An 18,024-nucleotide genomic window follows, 5' to 3' on the forward strand; every position below is an offset into this window, starting at 1 on the left:
GAATTATGTTTCTCTATTTCTTATATGTTAAGTTGTATCCACTCTGTAACTTTCTTTGTCCATTTGTCCCTTTATCTCTAAGTATCTGTCCTTACCATTTACGAAAAAAGAAGAGGAAGACAGTTTAAAAGATGGGACGATGATGTACGTAGTATAGCTGGTCCCTTGTGGCTACGTATGGCTCGAGCAGGTCTTAGATTTCCGACTTTTAAATAGTAATTCTTTATTTATATGATTATTTATTACATAAGAGTTAAAAAAAATGAGATGTACTATACATACCTTGGCCACAGAATTGTGTCCACAAGCCATCGTATATTGCATCCAGGCAATTAGATGACCTCGTTTGGCAGCCAGCGCTATATGTTGCGACATGTACTCTAGACATAGTATCACTAAATCCTGCAACAATTTGTGGTAGTTACAACTTGGCCGAAAGTGCGCCTTTTATTAGGTACATTTACGAGGGTGGGCAGTTATATGAAAATCCATTTCTAATGTGGATTAGCGGGAACAAAAGTTGTAAGTCTGTCCCTAATATCGTCCTCCATTACTGTTTTTGTAAGGATTTGAATTTATGGAATACAAGACGAGGCAGTTACGATGTACATAGTAACACTGTGTCAGACTTATTTTTTTTTTAAATGAGCTGTCATAAAGACTTCGAAAAGCTGCGTGCCATTTTTAAATGCCTAGATACAATGTAGCAATGAGGATGTAAATACTTCGAAATAAGAGGTGGGACTGCATTAGTAAAAATTAAAATTTAGTTTAGTAATAACAAAATTATGGTGACGAAGTATAATCCGGCTTAGTTTGAAAGCGAAAAGTTGCTTAAAACGTAGTGGATTTCACCTATCTCCATTTTTTACAAGATTATATGCGTCATCGTCACTTTTTTCTTAGAGAGTTTCGCTAGGCTGCAGTGTAGCTTTGTCTTATTGCCATCGTGACAATATGTGCCTACTTTTGCATACTGAATAGATGTGGATTATATTTTTTTATAGGCTCTCACATGTCATCATTACCACATAGGTTAAGAAAAGTCCATGCAGTAAACGTAAATGATGTGGTATGGATGATGAAATTTTTTCATTTTATTTTGGTGAATATGTCCAAATAAACTTAAATAATATGAAGTATAAATAGCAAGTACAACAATGCTATTTTACTTACTTTAACATTATATTTATCAGCTAATGACAGGACTGGTAAAACAGTATTATATGAAATCCTAATTTGTCCGGTATAAAAATATCTGCAAGAAAAAAAACACATGATGTAATATTGCTTCCAATTCTGCAAGAGTATTTTACAATCGCAGGTTCTTCAAATTTGCCAAGAATTATCGGCCAGCACCATGCTCCCAAAAAAAAACACAGTCAAATAATATCATGGGTCTTTAAACTCCGGAACACATAGAATCAAGATCGCCTATCTCACGAGACCATTAAGCAGATTGGTGGTTAAAATAAAACACTTTTAAACAGATATTGTAATTATTATGAGAGGTACTCAAGATATATATTATATTGATTTGGTGCCAATATTTCGATCAAATTCCATGAAACGTGGTCGCGGCGGGACTGCGGGGGCGGCCTGAAACTCTTGACACATTGACACTTGGCACTAAAAGTACATCATTATTTGATTCCCTAATTCCATGGTCTCTCTCTCCAGTACAAATGCAACAAAAAGATCCGAAACTGTGGACGTCGTCAGTAGTGTGTGTCGTGAATTAGGGAATCAAAGACCAAAACGAACTAGGCGCCACGTGGACAGATTGATGTACTATTAGTGTCAATGTATCAAGAGTTTCTCGCGGCCTCCGCAGTTCCGCCGCGACCATAATTCATGCAATTGGATCGATATATCGGCATCAAAGCAATAAAATATAATATATTGTGAGTATCCGTCATAATAATTACAATGTTAAAGTTCGGCGATGATACAAGTTTAAACAGATACTCAGTCTTGCGCAAACCACAGCCACCTTGCACATTTATACAACAATAAAACTTATTAAAATATTAATCCCTAATAGTTTGAAAATGTAATATAGCCTATAACACTCGGGGATAATGTAGCTTCCCAACAGTGAAAGAATTATTCAAATCGGTTCAGTAGTTGCGGAGCCTATTCAATGCAAACAAACAAACAATCAAATCTTTCCTCTTTGTAATATTAGTATAGATTAAATATGAGGAACTATAACAAATCTGGCACTTTCTGGATAGAATATAGATGAACGAACAATGATCCACCAATAATAGAGGTCACAATAATAATTCATAATAATTTACCAGTGGGAGGCTCCTTTGCACCGGATGCAGTCTAGATTATGGGTACCACAACGGCACCTATTTGTACCGTGAAGCAGTGTAAGCATTACTGTGTGTCGTTCTGAAGGGTGCCGTAACTAGTGTAATTGCTGGGTAAATGAGATTTGACATCTTATGTCTTAAGGTGACGAGTGCAGTTATAGTGCCACTCAGAATAATTTTAATGTAATTTTTAATTTTTGGATTTTTCAATAATCTTAAGCGGCACTGCATTGTAATGGGCAGAGTGTATCAAATACCATCAGCTGAATGTACTGCTCATCGCGCCCCTTATTTTAATGATTTTGTAAATAACACATTTGTTTATAGAAATTTTTTAAATTGGAGTAAGAAATCACTTTCATGCATACCAATAGAAAGAAATATGGATGATTAAAAAAAAATATGATTCATTATTTTTTTAATTTTAGAATAATAATTAATGAAATGTTGTTTACTTAAGGAAATGTGGGAAGACTGATGCGGCAGTGGGCGTCTCTTGAAGAATTACTCTACTTTCCCTCCATTCACTCCACTCTCTATTCATTAACATCACCTGGAAATATACATAAATATTTATTTTAATGACAATTTAAATAAATGACACAAAGTGTCAAATAAGTTATAAATATAAGTCTTAAACTGATTACCACTAGTAATGCTAATGAAAATTAATAAACTACCATTAAAATATAAATATTCTAAAACTAAGATTTTTAATTAATGGGAGCAACTAATTTTAAGCGGCTTTGGTTTTTTCATTATTTATTAAATTTTTTAGATGTTTTTTTTAAATTTTGTCCAAATAATTGCGTCTTATAAACATATATAAATTTGAAAATCATAAAATAATTATGAGTGAGTTTTGAACCCAAACATCCCATATGCAAGGCAATATCCATAGCCATTACACCACACACTATGGTATTCCAAATGTCTAAAGCCTTCTTTAGTGTTAATTCCGCCAATACTTGAGATTGTTAGCTATTGCTGGTTGAGATTGTTAGCTATTGCTGGGTGAGATTGTTAGCTATTGCTGGGTGAGATTGTGAGCTTTTTCTGGGTGAGATTGTTAGCTGTTGCTGGATGACATAGTAAGCTATTTCTGGTTTAGATTGATAGCTACAGCTGGTTGAGATGTAAGCTATTTCTGGTTGACATTGTTAGCTATTGCTGGATGACATTGTTAGCTATTGCTGGTTGAGCTTTTTACCTATAGCTGGTTGAGATGTTAGCTATTTTTGGTTGTCATTGTTAGCTATTGCTGGTTGAGATTGTTAGCTATTGCTGGTTGAGATTGTTAGCTATTGCTGGTTCAGATTGTTAGCTATTGCTGGATGAAGCTATTGCTGGTTGAGATTGTTAGCTATTGCTGGGTGACATTGTTAGCTGTTGCTGGATGACATAGTAAGCTATTTCTGGTTTAGATTGATAGCTACAGCTGGTTGAGATGTAAGCTATTTCTGGTTGACATTGTTAGCTATTGCTGGATGACATTGTTAGCTATTGCTGGTTGAGCTTTTTACCTATAGCTGGTTGAGATGTTAGCTATTTTTGGTTGACATTGTTAGCTATTGCTGGTTGAGATTGTTAGCTATTGCTGGTTGAGATTGTTAGCTATTGCTGGATGAGATTGTTAGCTATTGCTGGATGACATTGTTAGCTATTGCTGGTTGAGATTGTTAGCTATTGCTGGATGAAGCTATTGCTGGTTGAGATTGTTAGCTATTGCTGGGTGACATTGTTAGCTATTGCTGGATGAAGCTATTGCTGGTTGAGATTGTTAGCTATTGCTGGGTGACATTGTTAGCTATTGCTGATTGAGATTGTTAGCTATTGCTGGATGACATTTTGAGCTATTGCTGGTTGAGATTGTTAGCTATTGCTGGATGAAGCTATTGCTGGTTGAGATTGTTAGCTATTGCTGGGTGACATTGTTAGCTATTGCTGGTTGAGATTGTTAGCTATTGCTGGATGAAGCTATTGCTGGTTGAGATTGTTAGCTATTGCTGGGTGACATTGTTAGCTATTGCTGATTGAGATTGTTAGCTATTGCTGGATGACATTTTGAGCTATTGCTGGTTGAGATTGTTAGCTATAGCTGGTAGAGATGTAAGCCATTTCTGGTTGACATTGTTAGCTATTGCTGGATGACATTGTTAGCTATTGCTGGTTGAGCTTTTTACCTATAGCTAGTTGAGATGTTAGATATTTTTGGTTGACATTGTTAGCTATTGCTGGTTGAGATTGTTAGCTATTGCTGGATGAGATTGTTAGCTATTGCTGGATGAGATTGTTAGCTATTACTGGATGACATTGTTAGCTATTGCTGGTTGAGATTGTTAGCTATTGCTGGATGAGATTGTTAGCTATTGCTGGATGAAGCTATTGCTGGTTGAGATTGTTAGCTATTGCTGGGTGACATTGTTAGCTATTGCTGGTTGAGATTGTTAGCTATTGCTGGGTGACATTGTTAGCTATTGCTGATTGAGATTGTTGGTTATTGCTGGATGACATTTTTAGCTATTGCTGATTGAGATTGTTAGCTATTGCTGGATGACATTTTTAGCTATAGCTGGTAGAGATGTAAGCCATTTCTGGTTGACATTGTTAGCTATTGCTGGATGACATTGTTAGCTATTGCTGGTTGAGATTTTTACCTATAGGTGGTTGAGATGTTAGCTATTTCTGGTTGGCATTGTTAGGTATTGTTGGTTGACATTTTTAGCTATTGCTGGTTGACATTTTTAGCTATTGCTGGATGACATTGTTAGCTATTGCTGGTTGAGCTTTTTACCTATAGGTGGTTGAGATGTTAGCTATTTCTGGTTGGCATTGTTAGGTATTGCTGGTTGACATTTTTAGCTATTGCTGGATGACATTGTTAGCTATTGCTGGTTCAGATTTTTACCTATAGCTGGTTGAGATGTTATCTATTTCTGGTTGACATTGTTAGCTATTGCTGGTTGACATTGTTAGCTATTGCTGGTTGACATTGTTAGCTATTGCTGGATGACATTGTTAGCTATTGCTGGTTGAGATTTTTACCTATAGCTGGTTGAGATGTTAGCTATTTCTGGTTGACATTGTTAGCTATTGCTGGGTGAGTTTGTTAGCCATTGCTGGATGACATTGTTAGTTACTCTGCTCTTTAAACAAAACTGGCAAGAGACTCATGCCAGTGTTTGGTGAGTTGACATCTCCTAAGGATGTGTTGTGTACAGGTGAAACATGTGTCAAATTGTTTAAAGATGAGTTTTGGTAATGAAAACATTTAGATAATTATGGCTTTCCGCAAAGTAACACTTGCTACAATAAATGTTCTTAAATAAAGTCAACAAACCTGGAAGACTTCACTACTTGCACATAATATTAGCCGATGTGCTGGATACCCAACCCCACCAACTTCTAGCACCATGTCACTCATTAACTGCTCAGCATACAGTGTTGCTATCTTTAAGAGAACACTCTTTGAATTGTCCACCTAAAAAGAAATAGGTGTGAAATAAATTTGGTAACAGTAAGTTTATTGGATCAGAAGATTTATTTATTTATTTAATGGATCACCAACATAAGAAATAGTAGTTACAGTATTAATAATAACATTGCATTAAATTATAAAATCTAACTTTTCCTACAATTAGAGGTAATCACAGCATGCATTGTGTTACAAAAATTATTAATAATAAATTACAAGTTATTTATATAATTTACAGTTCTGTGAATGCAACATTGGCGGTCCTCCACAGTGTGGTTTTCAAGGAGCTTTCTTCCACATACTACAAAGCTGTGGAATGAACTTCCTTGTGCGGTGTTTCCGGGACAATATCACATGGGTACCTTCAACAAAAGCGCGTACACCTTCCTTAAAGGTCGGCAACGCTCCTGTAATTGCTCTGGTGTTGCAAGATATTGTGGGTGGCGGTGATCACTTAACAACAGGTGACCCGTACGCTTGTTTGTCCTCCTATTCCATAAAAAAAAATTAAGACTACCGAAGTATTATATTCTGAGGCTGTACATGGATCATACTTTATGAGATTTAATTTCAAGTTGTTAAGACTATCAAACTTAATGTTAATATTTGGACTTTTCTATATATAGTCACTATAGCGAAGAATAATGTGTACCATTGGTTTTACAGAAACTTGGCTTAAACAAATCACATAGATGTCATAGTATTCTGGCAGGAAATTTAAATTTAAGTAACAGATCCATACAATCAATTCTGCCGTTTATTAACCCATGGAGAAATAACATGTCTAGATGAGATTTATACGAGGATAACTGCTGCAATTGAAAGTGCTATATTTTGTCAGCATATGTCCAGACTGTATTTGGAGTCTTGAATTGGTACAATCAACGAGAATTTAGAGTAACTTCAAAATAAAAATTAATATTATGATATGTCACGAAAAATATTATGTGAAATTTTAAGAGAAGAAAAGATTTCCCCTGATCCAAATGCTGAAATATATATTGACGATACAGATCAAATAGCTTTTGTAAACAGCTGCCCTGATGTTGATAATTATTACCTTCTCCATATTAATCCATTTACGTTATAATCCTATTTTAGATATAATTTTGACTTATATTGAAATTACAACAATAATAAAGGTCACATGTTCTTAGATACTGAGATAAGATACTTAGATGTTGTGTTATTTTTAACCAAAACCCTAGTCTGCAGGAAAACTCTAGGAAAATATAATCCTAAACATACCATTATTTAGTTTCGATATTATTAATATGTTTACCTCAAGATCATCATTTCCACCTTCATCGCTGCTTTTAGATATTTTTAGAAGTTCTTCTGTTTGTGGATAATCCATTATGAATTTTTCTCAAGACAACACTTTAATTTAACTCCATTGTATATAAATACCTTCTTTTAAGTTATTTTCTCTACCTTATCTTCGGATACTATGTAGATGACACTAATAATCTGCTTTAATTTATTATTTTATGTAAAAATAGCGTAATAGGTCTAAATCCGTCAACCAAAGGTTGACTTAGCTGACATGTACATACGTATAAAAGCCCCTAAATAAATAAAGAAAAAAAAAAGGTTGACGTACAGTCCGTACCATTTGGAAATGTTCGTCAACGAGTTGCCGCCATGACGGGTATGTAAATTAGGGCTACCCATCTTTAGTATTTTTCCCAATTTTAGTGGAAACTTGATATCCTAGCGTTACCGCCATCGCTACATAATTTCTGTCGCGTCAACTTTGATTTTCTCTCACCATAAATGCGAGTACAGTAACTATCTTGTAATGTTTTTTGTATGTTTTATTTTTAAAGTAATATAATCAATCATTTGCTTCAATTAGATATACAAGTTCTATGTCCTTTATATTTGTCTTTTAAATATACTATATGATTTCATAATTTAAAAGAGTAATCATTGTCAATTAGTATAAGTCGCCTTGAGTGGTTTTAATTTGAATAAATAAATAATATAAATGCCAAGCTGACCTCTATTTTTTTAGTTTGAACTACAATTTTCGTTCGGTAGCATTTCAAACGATTAGGTAAAAATGTAAATAGGAACATTATTGGTAAGAAATACCTGTCTAAATATTATATACACAGCTATTTTTAATTAAAAATAAAATAGGCTTTATAAAATAAAACTTTTTTCCTGTTTCAGGAATATCTGAAAAACCCGTAAGCACCATAACTAAAGAAGGCGAAGTTGCTTTATCCACTTTTCAAAAAAATTCTACGCCCAGAAAAAAACGCATCCAAGAAATAAATTTATTTTGGATGATTTTGATCTGTGTGCAGTTCGAAATAAAATACTTGAAATGTATACCGTCAGAAAGGAGGTACCGACTTTGGGGAAACTCTAAACGCAGAGTTAAAAATTTATATAAATTTTCGTGGAGGTCGTACTACATTATGGAAAATTATACCTACCTACGAAAAAATACTGCGCGAAACTCTATTTCACTATTTCTTGTGAGAAAGTGAAATATCGTGAAAAACGTTTGATAGCTATGAATGACAGGTAGCCTAAAACGCAAATAGATTACTTTATTTCCGATTAAGATAAATATCCGGATAAATATATTGTGGTTATTATTGTGTAACTAACTAATACAATAACAAATGACAGCTTACAATTAATACACTAAACGTGCTTTTTTAAGATACAAAGTACTAATAAATAGGTTGGTAATTCTTTGTTACTAGTTAAATACTTTTGATAAGCTTACACATATTTTTTGAGTTATTTTCATATTGTAATTATTATCATTTCGTATCTTACTGAACAGTTTATTAAATTGGAATAACGAACTTCGCTCCTGACGGAAATCTCCCAATCACTTAATGGTTTTTTTATTTTATAATAATATTATTAGATAGGCATATTCTTTAAGACATATAAAGGTATAGTCTTACATTAAGTAACAAAGCAAACGGAAATTAATATAATAAGATAGGTGTAATAAGATAGGTTTATTTTTTATCATCGGATTGTCGTATTATTTCTACTCTTCTACCCGATACTATTCATTCACTGCATAAAAACCATTAAGTTCAATCGTTCATGCGTACGATGATTCCCATCTGTACGAATTATCTCTCGGTACGAGCTGGTTCTCTGTACGCCAAATTTATTAGGAAGTTAGGAAAAAACAGACTATAATAATAAATATATCACACTGATGTAATTATTATTGAAATTAACCTTTGAATAACAAAAATTTAAATTTAAAATTTAAATGCGTTCAACCCAATAACAAAAGATCTTATTACAAACTTTACGTTCAAATCATTATATTGTAAGAAAAAAATATCATCAATACCGTAAAATTTAACTTGTTCTTTGAGGGAGTCATAGAAATCATCAATACCGTAAAATTTAACTAGTTGTTTGAGGGAGTCATAGAAACTAAATATGGCAATATAACGCTCAGGATAGGTAACCTAACGGCTAGAGGTAAAATAACTGTGATCGCACTGTATAATGACTTGCCGTCCGTCAACTTCACTCGGGACCTGGCTTGAATGACAGTTCTAGGAATTACGGTCCAAAGAGGATGTAAGTGTGACTACATAAAAAGATACGGGACTAAACAAATTTAAGTTAAGTTTAGTATGACACCTGCAGTTTCAGTTCAATTTCAAATATTCTTTATTACAAATAAGATTAATTACAGACTTATTAGCTAGTATGTGACACCTGCAGTGCATATGATTGAAATATGGACTGCATTAGAGCGACGAAGTTTAATTCGGCTAAGTTTGAAAGCGAACAGCAGAATTGCTTAGAACGTAATTGATCTCCGTTTTTTACAAGATTATAGCCATTATCTGTCAATCTATCAATCATTGCACGTTTCATGCTATCACTATTTTCTTAAAGAGTGTCGCTAGGCTGGTATGCAATGCGGGCTGCAAGAAAAACTCAACAAAAGCGATGTTTATCGAGCAGGCAAATAAAAATAGAATTTAACTCGCACAAAATTATCGATTGAAATTTTTTTGTAAGGGTCACTTATTGAGCATAAATCACAAAATGCTGCCAGATTCAGGTGGGCTCTTGAAAACAAGTTTTTGACCGATATTTTGAAAACTATGCACTTTAGGGCAAATGTTAGTCGGGCGATTATTGTAGAAAATAAAATTTCGCATCTTTTATTTTCTGCAAGCTTTTTTGTGAAACTTACTGTCTACAATATATGGTTCATTTAATGAACCTGTGTTTCTATCTCGGCTGATAACTCATAAAATATTGGTGATAAAAAATTGCATACACCCATTTTAATAAATAACTTTCTTCTGAACTATTTTAGTTAAAAAAAAATGGTGATGTCAATACTTTTTGATTTACATGACGTTGGACTACCGGGACGTAAAGTTGAAATTTTCAGGGTACGCCCATATGTTACAATCGAATTTGATGTTGCTGACCTCTGTATAATAAGCCTCTGTTATTAGTATAATGTTTAGTTGGTACAAGTGAATGAGTAGCTGAACATCATATTTGTTTGGAGACAAGACATTAATTTTCCAAGTTGCTAGTATCAGGGAACTTATTTTTCGATTTGTTGACGAGTGTTTTGAGGCCTGTTAAGGTGCTCATTGTGCGTGTTGTAAGATTATGTCAAAATCCTCTGCTTGTTTTATGAGCATTTACTCTACCTTTGTTATTGCTAAGATGGAGTTTTCTACTGGCTGTTTCTCTACAGGTTTCTTTAGGATTTCTGAATAAGTCTGTCCATTTTTATTGTGTTTGTGTCTGTCTTTGCTTGGCTTGTGTTTGTGAGGTGGGTATTTTATTTGGTCTTTGAGTAGTTTTATTTAGCACTTTTCTTGCTTGAATTTCTTTTAAGAACTCACATCCTTGAACTCACTCCAGCTTGATGCGGTCCATTACATTGGGCATAAGTAGCAGGAGTATTCCTGTCAACTTTGGACTAGATTTTTTTATCCTGTAGCTCCTGTTCTCTTTAATGTATGGCCGTCCTTCTGTGTTAAAGGTATGACCTATAAGGCCATGTTCACGTTCGAGAGTAATAAGTTTCTTGTATATTTCTACATTGGCACTGCTTATCTGGACCTGAAGGCCTACCATCAACTTTTTAAAGTAAAACTTTTAGTAACTACATCGTCTCAAACTTTTTCGTCTATGTGTTGCATGTCGCTTGACGGTCGGGCGGCGCCTATAGTTTGCAGCAGCTGACCGTGTAGTGTATAGACTATTACTCATTTGTGCCAGTGCTCCACGCTATTTTGTTTGTTTTTGTCAGTGTTTAATGTAAATGTTTTTTGTCAGTGTTTAATGTAATCCTTTTCAGTAAATTTTTTAACCAGGGTTAAGACACAGAGTTCAGTTTATTATTTCCCATTATCATTCCAATTTTCCTAGTACAAAATTAAGATTGATAAAGCGATTTTTATACCCTTAATGGATTATTCCATAAATTTTTAGTTATAATTTGTCTATAATGTGAAAAAATGTTTCACTTTTACCGTGGTTCCATAAAACCGCACAATCCTTTTTAATAAGCGATGCGATTCCGATGGAGTTCAATTTTGGTACCTAAACGGAAACTCTAAAATTCGTACCATGAAGTGCCTTTTACTGAATGGCGTTTGGATCGCATATGAAGAATGAACAGGATGACAGGAGCACAGAGTACACTTTTTTTAATTCGTTTTTGCGAAGAGGTAGCTCGGGCCCTTACTGCCTCGTCTTTAGTATTTTCATTTTCGGTATTTATTTTCAGTATTTAGTTTTACAAAAAAGTCCAATAAAGTATTATCATCTCATCTTTCTTCAATAAAATTTTCCTTTACTGTATGTTTTCACTATTTTTTAAAAGTTATTAATAATACGATTCACTTTCCTCTGAGGAAGTAGCAACTTTTTTCGAATCGCTCACATTGACACATAAGCTATCCAGTTTAGGTGGAAATATTACCTCATGATACGAATGAATGAACGAACTAAATCAGTTTGCGATTCAATTTCTTGATTTGACGTCTATGAACTACTGTTTCTAGAAGTTCAGTCAATTTATTAATGTTCTCCACTCCATTTAGCATTATGGGTTGTGACCTATTTTTCTCCATTCGAATTTGTTCAGTCTCATTCACTGGGAGACCACTAAATCTATTTGATATCTCAACTGCATCTGGGGATGGACTATGGGTCTTTCTACGCTTTACATGCCTTGATGATGGAATTATTCTCTGCTACGATGGAGGATACTTGGGATCATCACCACTAATAGTGTTGCCATGTATGTTAGTTGTAGTGGTTCAGGTTCCTGAGATCTGGCATCAATATTGGTACTCAACATAATATCACTCAATGAGGCCGCGTGGAGTCTCACGAACAAGGCCTAGTGAAACACTTGTTGAGTAAATGTTTTCTGGGGTGTGTTTTATGCAATTTGTTTTTGGAATTTAGGTCAGACATTTCTATTTTTGTTCCTACGACTAAGGAGTTCGAAATATACGGTCGCTTGCAGGGTGACGCCCACTCCTGCAAGAAGGCGCAATACGAGGGTGCTAGCCTGTCGCATCGAAGTGGGTGCTAGAAACTGAATCCCCTTCAGCCATTCATCCCCTCCGTGCAGTCCTCACCTTGGGATTGGGGCAATTCTTCCTCGTGGTCCAGGCGATGAAGTTGAGTTCGCCAGACCTCCGAGACATGACCAGAGGAACCGGGCTGTTTTAGTCGTTTTCTACAGGTTACAGAATGAGCTGGTTAGGTTCGACCAATACGCGGCGTTGTTGCTCATTTTGCACCACCCAGATGACACGTGCAGGTTTTTTTATAAAAATGGAGACTCCTACGGACGCGAGACGTTTACGTTTTATAAGCAATTTTTTTTTCTGCTGCTTCAAACCATTTTTGGCATGATTTACGATTAAATAATTACCATAATAAATTAACAGATATTAGAGCGACTATCTGTTCTATTAAAGAAACGACAAGATAGCAATGCAAATAAAATGTGAATGGATTGTATATACTGTGGCTTTTTATGAAATTACTACTACATATTGCATGAACTTATTACAGCCAACAAATAAAAAGCATGCTGTGAGATTTCGGTTCTGCACGTGAAAATATTTGTTTGGATAGGTAATATTTTTCATTCAAGTTTCTACTTATTTTCTTTATCGTTAGAGTAAATATATTCATCGTTTGGTAACAAGACATCAGGTAATACAACACGACCACATTATCTCTGGACCTCGCTGTTATATGAAGCTCCCTCTCGTTCTCTTTTCACCCTTTCGCGCTCGATCTGTTGCGTCAGAATGCTTTGCAGTTTCATTACCGTTAGGTACATGTCGTGATATCACAATTTTTTTTTGAAGTTTTCATTGTTACGTTTTGCCTTTTATTGTTAATAGTCCTGTATTTTCTGTGTCGCTATAATTGTACTGCTAGAAAAATAAATCGTTATTTATGTAATAATATCCTAGTTATGCTTGTTTTGCACACCGTACCAAAGCGATGATGGACGTGTTCGATTGTCCAGGGTCCAGAGATAATTAATATAAAACCAGGTGAATCTGTGGCTCAAACCAAAATACAATAAGAGAAGAATATTAAATCATTTTTCAAACCTACTCGTTTTCAAGAAAAACCCTCGTTAGGTTTATAAGCAAAAAATATCTTGGTGTAGATTAGACCTCTATTTTATACCGAGGCCTGCAACCAACTTTATTATGTCATCTTATATGTTATAACTGTGCGTTTGATGGCGTATGTCATTTCTGTTTTTTTAATTGTCAATTTAATTTCTAATGTCAATATTTAACATGTCGTTAGTCGTACAGCGTACTCATCAGTCATCATATTAGTCTGTGGTCGTACTCGTCATTTTAAGTTATGTTCTACCGGTTCAATATAAATAAATAGAAAAATATACTAATATAATGTTACACAACCTGAAGAAGAAAAGGAATGTCGTGATAATAACTGTTTTCACGACAAGCTGTTTCTTTTTATATCAGTTATACTTTTTCTTTAAACTTTCTTCCGAAAATAACGTCAACAGTAAAATTGTACCGGTAATGGATCATGAAAAAGTTAAACATCTGGTGCATTTGCGGTCCGAACACGATAAATATATTAACGATAATGGTTTAATTCGAGGTGTATATTTTACATACATCAGAGAATATCGTCCTGATACAAATAATGAATTTAAGTGTCGGAAAACAGAACAAAGAATACCGTTTGAGAATTTAAACGATGACTTTTGTGATTGCGAAGACGGAACTGACGAACCGAGCACTAACGCGTGCCCAAGTGGCATTTTCTACTGTGATACACAATTCCCTAAAGTTACCATAAACTCTATTCCATCAAGTCGAGTCAATGATGGAATTTGTGACTGTTGTGATGGTTCTGATGAGTGGATGAATAAGTCAAAATTCCTGGGACACAAAACAAAAAACAATATTAGACATTATGTTTCTAAGTGCCTGAATATTTGTAAACGGACAAGTTAGCTCCTCTAGAATATGTAGGATTTATCTAAATATTAACCTCTGACACCCAGTGCAAAATATTTAATTGTCAAATTTTGTTTGAGCAACAGAAATTTAAAAGGCATTTATTTTCTCGCAATTGATTCCTTTAGAATTCTTTTTGATGTTAGTTCTAATAACTACTAGATACTACTACTGCTTCGGAGACAAATGGCGCTCTGAGAGAGAAGAAGCGGCGCAAGAAACTCCCAGCATTCTTTTAAAAAAAATTATGATTAAAGGTAAACTTTAACTGTCGATTTTCTCTTAATTTTAATTAAAATAAATCCTTTTTATTATGATGATGTATTTCCAAAATAAACACTAAAGCATTGTTTTTAACCATTTTTTATACCACTTTAAGTCATTTATTTCAATTGTTATTATGTTTATTGTTTATCAAAGCACTGGATTTCAATTTAATGGTTATGAACTATTCATATGAGTTTGTGTCTCTTCATTCAAAGTGTAAATGCCATCAGAATTGTTTAACAACCCTTATTAATTCTGCAAGAGTTAAAAAGAAAACAAGGATACTTGCCAATAGGCAGACACCTGCTGTGTTGTTATATAAAATAATGTTTGTTAATATTGAAACTATTCGCTGGCAAATGGCTCTGCAATGAAAAAAAAAACATTTTAAACCAGTTCATCAATATTATTAATAAAGATTAACAACTTAAAAATTAACTGTAAGGTTAACTCATTAGCTTATATGGCATTAAGGGTGTAACTAAGGTGATAGAAGTCATCTGAGAAATCCCAATTTGTATATTAAAATATCAACAAACCCAGAATGAGTACTAATTTAATATTAAATTGGGAAAACTCAATTCGAAAATACACAAGACACCTATTGTGGAAGCCAGAGAAGACAACATTAATGCTATGTATTTAAAGGACAAGAAAGTTACCTCAACATTCTTTGTCATTGGGGCTAAAATAAAAGGCAGTGAAGAATATTAACATGATTTAACCACAAGTAATTGTTGTAGAAGGTCCAAGAAAAAGAAACATGGCTGTGCAATGCTAAAAATATGGACAAAATATTGTAAGATACCAAATTGTTGTGTTAAATGTGCTGAGTCACAAAAAACTTCAAAATGCATACCCCTGCAACATGGCCCTTGTGCTTGGGTTCACCTTATTACAAAAGGGTGAAGTGTATAAGAACATGCTTGCTGGAAAAATTGTCAAACTATCTTTCAAACCTACTCATCAATTGATAATTGGAATTGAAAAAACTATTGATCAGACAGAAGTTCTCTATACAAATTATTGTGTAAAAACAGTACTTGACAATCCAAACCAAATATACCATAAAATATAAACAAAGAAATGATTATAATTCAGCACAACCAACTGAAGAAATTCAAACTGACTGGCTTTAATTTTCTAAAAAATATGACCTTGTTATTCAAAATGAGGACTTAAAACAAACTTGTAGCATAATACATCTCCAGGTTGGGTTAGTGGCTATTCTAAAGATGACACACATGAAGGAGAAAAACTACTTCAAATGCATCAATTAGGCATAATAATAGCAAAAAGAAATTTTGCTTTTAACACCTGGTCAGAATAAAACATATGACACATATTCTACAAACCACCCATATGGAATGGCTCATTTAGGAAATGCAGTTATTATAAAATCAGCCATTAGACATCATGACCTCGAGACTTACTCAAAATTATAATATAAGACCATGTTGAGGCCAATATGGAATTAGCTGTGGGGCTGGGAAGTGACTCCAACATTAGTTTAATACAGAAATATCAAATACACCCTGAAACAGATCTCAAACACATTGTTGTGTCCTAGAGTTAGTGAAATCCATACCATTATAAGAAACAAAAATGTTAAATACAATAACCCAAACTAATGGCTGAAATAACAGCATAATATAAGTACAAGATATCCATGGTTACCTAAATATTGAAAGATTCTAATTTTTAATTAATACTCTTAATGCATCTCTTAACACCTAGTATCTCGACTGATCACATAATAACGATTATTATTTTAATGTAATAATGATTTACAGCCAGATCATCTAAGAATGGGCTTTTAGTGAATAACTTCTTTTAATCATCACCAATAATGTAAATCCTCTTAGTTGACTTTTAGAAGGGAGCAAAGATTTATACATAAAGTACAACTTAGGTACTAATTCATTTTCGTTTTGCATATAGAAAACATCAAAATATTCAGTTTTATATAAGAAACAAGGATTAATATTGTGATGAAAGAGTCTTAAGGGATTTAAAAACCTTTTTCTGGAAACAATCGGTAATAGTTATGAATGTAGTGATTATTTTATATTGAATATTTCTCAAAGACTGATTCATTGTAAATATATGTACATTAATAAATTTATGAACAAATTATGATATTTTTTATTGATTCCGACTCTCTTTTTTCTTTTGTACTACCCTATAATGAATAGATACGGCTGATCATCCTTTTGTTTCAGGCATATTTGATATAGCATACTTACACTTACGTAAAACTTTGCTCAGCTTAACGCTACCGTAATCTTTGATTATTATTTTATACAGTCAATTGACATCTGAACTTATGCAGAGCTTAAGATAAGGCAGCACAAGGCAAAAGCCAAGGTCGCGTTTTATCACACTCGGCTAAGTTTTACGAAAGTACCTAACGTCTGATCAATCATCAAAGTGTAAGGATGTGAATTGTGAACTATAGAGCGTACTTCAGGTGTCAAATTACTATAAAAACGAAATCAACTGTTTTACGTAGGTAAAGTTTAAGTACCTACGGTCTATAGATCTCAGCCTTAGACTTTGCTAAAACCTAGCTGAGAGTAAGCTTAGTATAATCTTTGATTTAGTTCATTTCGTTTTTTAACCGACTTCAAAAAAGAAGGAGGTTCTCAATTCGCCGGTATGTTCTTTTTTTTATGTTTGTTACCTCAAAACTTTCGACGGGTGAACCGATTTCGATGATTCTTTTTTTATAGGAAAGGATATAATTCAAAGATGGTGAGAGTTTGGTTCTGATTACGGAATCCATGACAAAGTAACGGAACTCTTCAATTCTTAGGAGCAAATTAACGATACTCGGCCGAATCTTTTTTATGCTATACGGATATTGAAGTCATCTACCATCACATAGTTATGGTCAAGTAATTGTCGTAGTCGAATATGATGATCAATGGGACTCCTTAACGACTTAGAGTAAGGTTGCGATCTGTGGCAGAATTTCTAACTGTTTGTAATCAAATTGCAAAGCACTTACGTTCATTGCTGCATTGAAAAATTTAGTATATCTACACATCTTAAGACAAATTGTTAGTTAATTTACTTCAAATTCACTAAAAATCATAAAATTAAAAAAAATAACATAAAAACAACCGACTTCAAAAACACTATTCCAAAACAATAGATATGTGCACTAAAAAGTATACAAATAATTGCGTATTTTTATGCAATCTAATTAATTAATCTAATTGTAGTTACGAATATTGTAATTTTTGGAGTCGGTGTCATCCAAAATAGGTTTGTTACTACATACATAGTTATAGGTGAGATGTGCTTGAGTCGTGGGAAGGCGAGAGCGGGTCGCGGTGGAAGGACATTATTTATTAAGTTTATATGTTCCAGGTAGGTTATGACAATTTCTAGCAAATCTACAAAAGTGCCTAGGTATGTACAAATGTACATACAT

The 18,024-nt window shown here is 33.8% G+C and overlaps 2 protein-coding genes across 2 annotated transcripts in view; one reads left to right on the forward strand and one right to left on the reverse strand.

Moving 5' to 3' along the window:
• LOC126974535 (BTB/POZ domain-containing protein 17) overlaps nt 1-7,338 on the reverse strand; it is a 29,838-nt gene extending 22,500 nt beyond the window's left edge. Inside the window, exons 1-5 of the mRNA XM_050822054.1 lie at nt 7,082-7,338; nt 5,665-5,805; nt 2,780-2,877; nt 1,177-1,258; nt 283-402 (exon numbers count right to left, since the gene is read on the reverse strand). Coding sequence (XP_050678011.1) covers nt 283-402; nt 1,177-1,258; nt 2,780-2,877; nt 5,665-5,805; nt 7,082-7,156 — 516 coding nt within the window. The 5' untranslated portion in view covers nt 7,157-7,338. The remainder of the gene's footprint in view (nt 1-282; nt 403-1,176; nt 1,259-2,779; nt 2,878-5,664; nt 5,806-7,081) is intronic.
• A 6,305-nt stretch (nt 7,339-13,643) lies between these two features.
• Nucleotides 13,644-14,670, forward strand: LOC126974567 (glucosidase 2 subunit beta). The gene has a single exon (XM_050822105.1). The coding sequence runs from the start codon at nt 13,737-13,739 to the stop codon at nt 14,313-14,315; it is 579 nt and encodes a 192-aa protein (XP_050678062.1). The 5' UTR covers nt 13,644-13,736; the 3' UTR covers nt 14,316-14,670.
• Nucleotides 14,671-18,024: the final 3,354 nt, after the last annotated feature.

Source organism: Leptidea sinapis, chromosome 32 (genome assembly GCF_905404315.1).
Source record: "Leptidea sinapis chromosome 32, ilLepSina1.1, whole genome shotgun sequence".
Classification (NCBI taxonomy): domain Eukaryota; kingdom Metazoa; phylum Arthropoda; class Insecta; order Lepidoptera; family Pieridae; genus Leptidea; species Leptidea sinapis.